Here is a 2,509-nt window from a genome sequence, read left to right on the forward strand (position 1 = left end):
GGCTAGCTCCATTTTCTTGATTAGTGACGGAATATCAGTTGTAGACTCAATCTATTTCACAAGGTGATACAATGTTAACCACAAAGTCAAAGTGATACGTGATATATATTTAAATAAATTTTTATTTCATCTTTAAAATATTTATTTATACTTCATAAAAACTAATTAATCTCACGTACATTCCTCATCTTCATGTCTTAATTATTAATTACAATTAAGAAACAAACTAATTAATTAAGTAGATATTGTATAGTTAAACATTTTTCTAACATAGATGATGCACATTAATAATCAATGCGTGGAAATTAATCCTCAATAGAGATCACAAGATAGCCTCTCGAAGAAAAATAAGCATTTTTCGTCCAAAAAAAGAAAAAAGAAAGAAAGTGGCATAACAACTATGACACTAGAGTCTGTTGTTCACGACATGAATATACATACAACCACGTCCAAGTTGATCTACAGAGATCAAATCTGAATAATCATATGTATGTCCATCATCACTCCACGGACCACAGTGAATTTTTTCTATGAAACAAGATGAGGAAGTGCAAAATAAATAATAAGAAATAATTCTGGCGAGGAATGAAAAAGCTGAAGAAGCATGAATGCATGACAGATCATTATGTATTTTAGCAGACAACTAAAATCGAAGCTAGCCAGCGAGCCCAACGGCCAATCAACCTCGTTGTTGTTCTTGAACTTTAGTTGCCTAGAGCTTAACGATCTCAGGAATATGAACAGGATAGCGATCAATGCAATCAGCCCATGGACTATCCTCAATCGGCGTCTTGATGCTTCTGTTACATTTCCACACAGCACTGTTACACTTAAACCCACTTCCGAACGCTATCTGCCACACTCTCTCTCCTTTCTTCATCCTTCCTTTGGACTCTATATAGTTCAGCTCGTACCACAGCGACGACGACGACGTGTTTCCGAAACGGTGCAGTGTCATCCTCGACGCCTCCACATGCTCCGCCGACAGCTGTAGATTCTTCTGCAACTCGTCGATCACCGCCCTGCCTCCGGCGTGGATGCAGAAATGCTCGAACGCTTGCTTGAAGTCAGGGATATACGGCTTCCACTTGGGGTTGAAGATTTTCCTTCCGATCAGCGTCATAAGAAAAAGAAGCTGCTCCGACGCCGGAAGAACCAGTGGACCCATCGTCGTGATGTTGGACTTGAGAGCCTCTCCTGCTATGGCCATCAGATCCTTTGACAGCGAAATCCCAACCTTCCCTTCTTTGTCCTCTTCTTCAAACACGCACCGGTACGCCTTGTCATCGGCTCCTTTGTGAGTCCGAACGACGTGGACCAATCTGTACTTGGCTCGCCGACTCTCGGACCGGCGGTTCGTTAGGAGAATCGCCGCACCACCCATTCGGAAAAGGCAGTTCGGGAGAAGCATGGCTCGCTCGTTGCCTTGGTAATAATTAGGGGTAATAATTTCTGTGCTCACTACTACGGCATTTGAATTCGGATGAACTTGAAGAAGATCGCGTGCCAGGTCAATCGAAATAAGCCCGGCGCTACAGCCCATGCCGGAGAGATTGAAGCTCTTGATGTTGCTTCTGAGTTTGTATTTGTTTATAATCATGGCGGACAGAGAAGGTGTGGGAGAGAAGAGGCTGCAATTCACAATGAGGATGTCAATGTCTTTGGGCTTGAGACCGGTCTTTCTGAAGAGAGAATCCATGGCGGAGAAAATGACGAGCTCGGCCTCCGATCTTGCAGCTTCCATGGTAGGTTTTGGAGGAATGTAGTGGATGGCGGGAGGCAAGCAGGTTTCTTCGCCAAGCCCAGAACGCTCAAGAATCTTCATCTGAAAGTCGACGGACTTAGGGTTGTTCCTGAGGATGAGTCTGGAATGTTCCATGAAGGTAGAGAAAGGGACACGGCACGTGACGGGGGGCTTGAAGCAGGAATAATCGACGAGGAAGATGGTACGAGGCTTGGACATGAAGTAGAGAGTGGCCATGAAGATGATGAGGAAAGCAGAACAGAGAATCTGGACGAGATCGAAGTGAAGAGATTTCCAGAGGTTCAAAATCTCGGAAGGACCCAAACGTAATACCTCGACGAAGACAGCGAGCATGATGGGGATGAGGGTGAGAGTGATAATGTGGTTAACGAGGTACTGGTAACCTAGCTTGACGTATTTGAGCTTGACGGAGTTGGAGAATTCCGGCAGCATAGGAGGCATGTTGATGATGTCCGCGAGAGAAGACAAGGCAAATATTTTTGGTTAGAGAGAGAGAGAGGGAGAGGGAGAGGGAGAGAAGGTAGTGATGATGATACGCAAAGAGGAGAGGGGAAGTTGAGGTTATAAAGGCAATGGGGGCCAATGCAATGAAGGTGGTAGATGAAGAGATTTAATGATGCCTTCCAAGTCCCTCAACGCCCCTTCCATCGATCTTGGACTCAACTTTTACTAATAGTGTAACTCATCTTTGCATGATTCACAATTTCCGTCAAGGGTCCAAACTCAAAACTAACTAAAAATTAA

At 44.2% G+C, this 2,509-nt stretch overlaps 1 protein-coding gene across 1 annotated transcript; it reads right to left on the reverse strand.

Annotated features, from left to right (window-relative positions):
- Positions 1-330: 330 nt before the first annotated feature.
- LOC129311556 (3-ketoacyl-CoA synthase 6-like) lies at positions 331-2,286 on the reverse strand. The gene has a single exon (XM_054953897.1). It carries the CDS (start codon positions 2,204-2,206, stop codon positions 713-715), a length of 1,494 nt encoding a protein of 497 aa, XP_054809872.1. The 5' UTR covers positions 2,207-2,286; the 3' UTR covers positions 331-712.
- Between the last annotated feature and the right edge of the window lie 223 nt (positions 2,287-2,509).

The sequence above is a fragment of the Prosopis cineraria genome, unplaced genomic scaffold (genome assembly GCF_029017545.1).
Source record: "Prosopis cineraria cultivar Desert tree isolate PC_DT_omini unplaced genomic scaffold, ASM2901754v1 PC5, whole genome shotgun sequence".
Lineage (NCBI taxonomy): Eukaryota > Viridiplantae > Streptophyta > Magnoliopsida > Fabales > Fabaceae > Prosopis > Prosopis cineraria.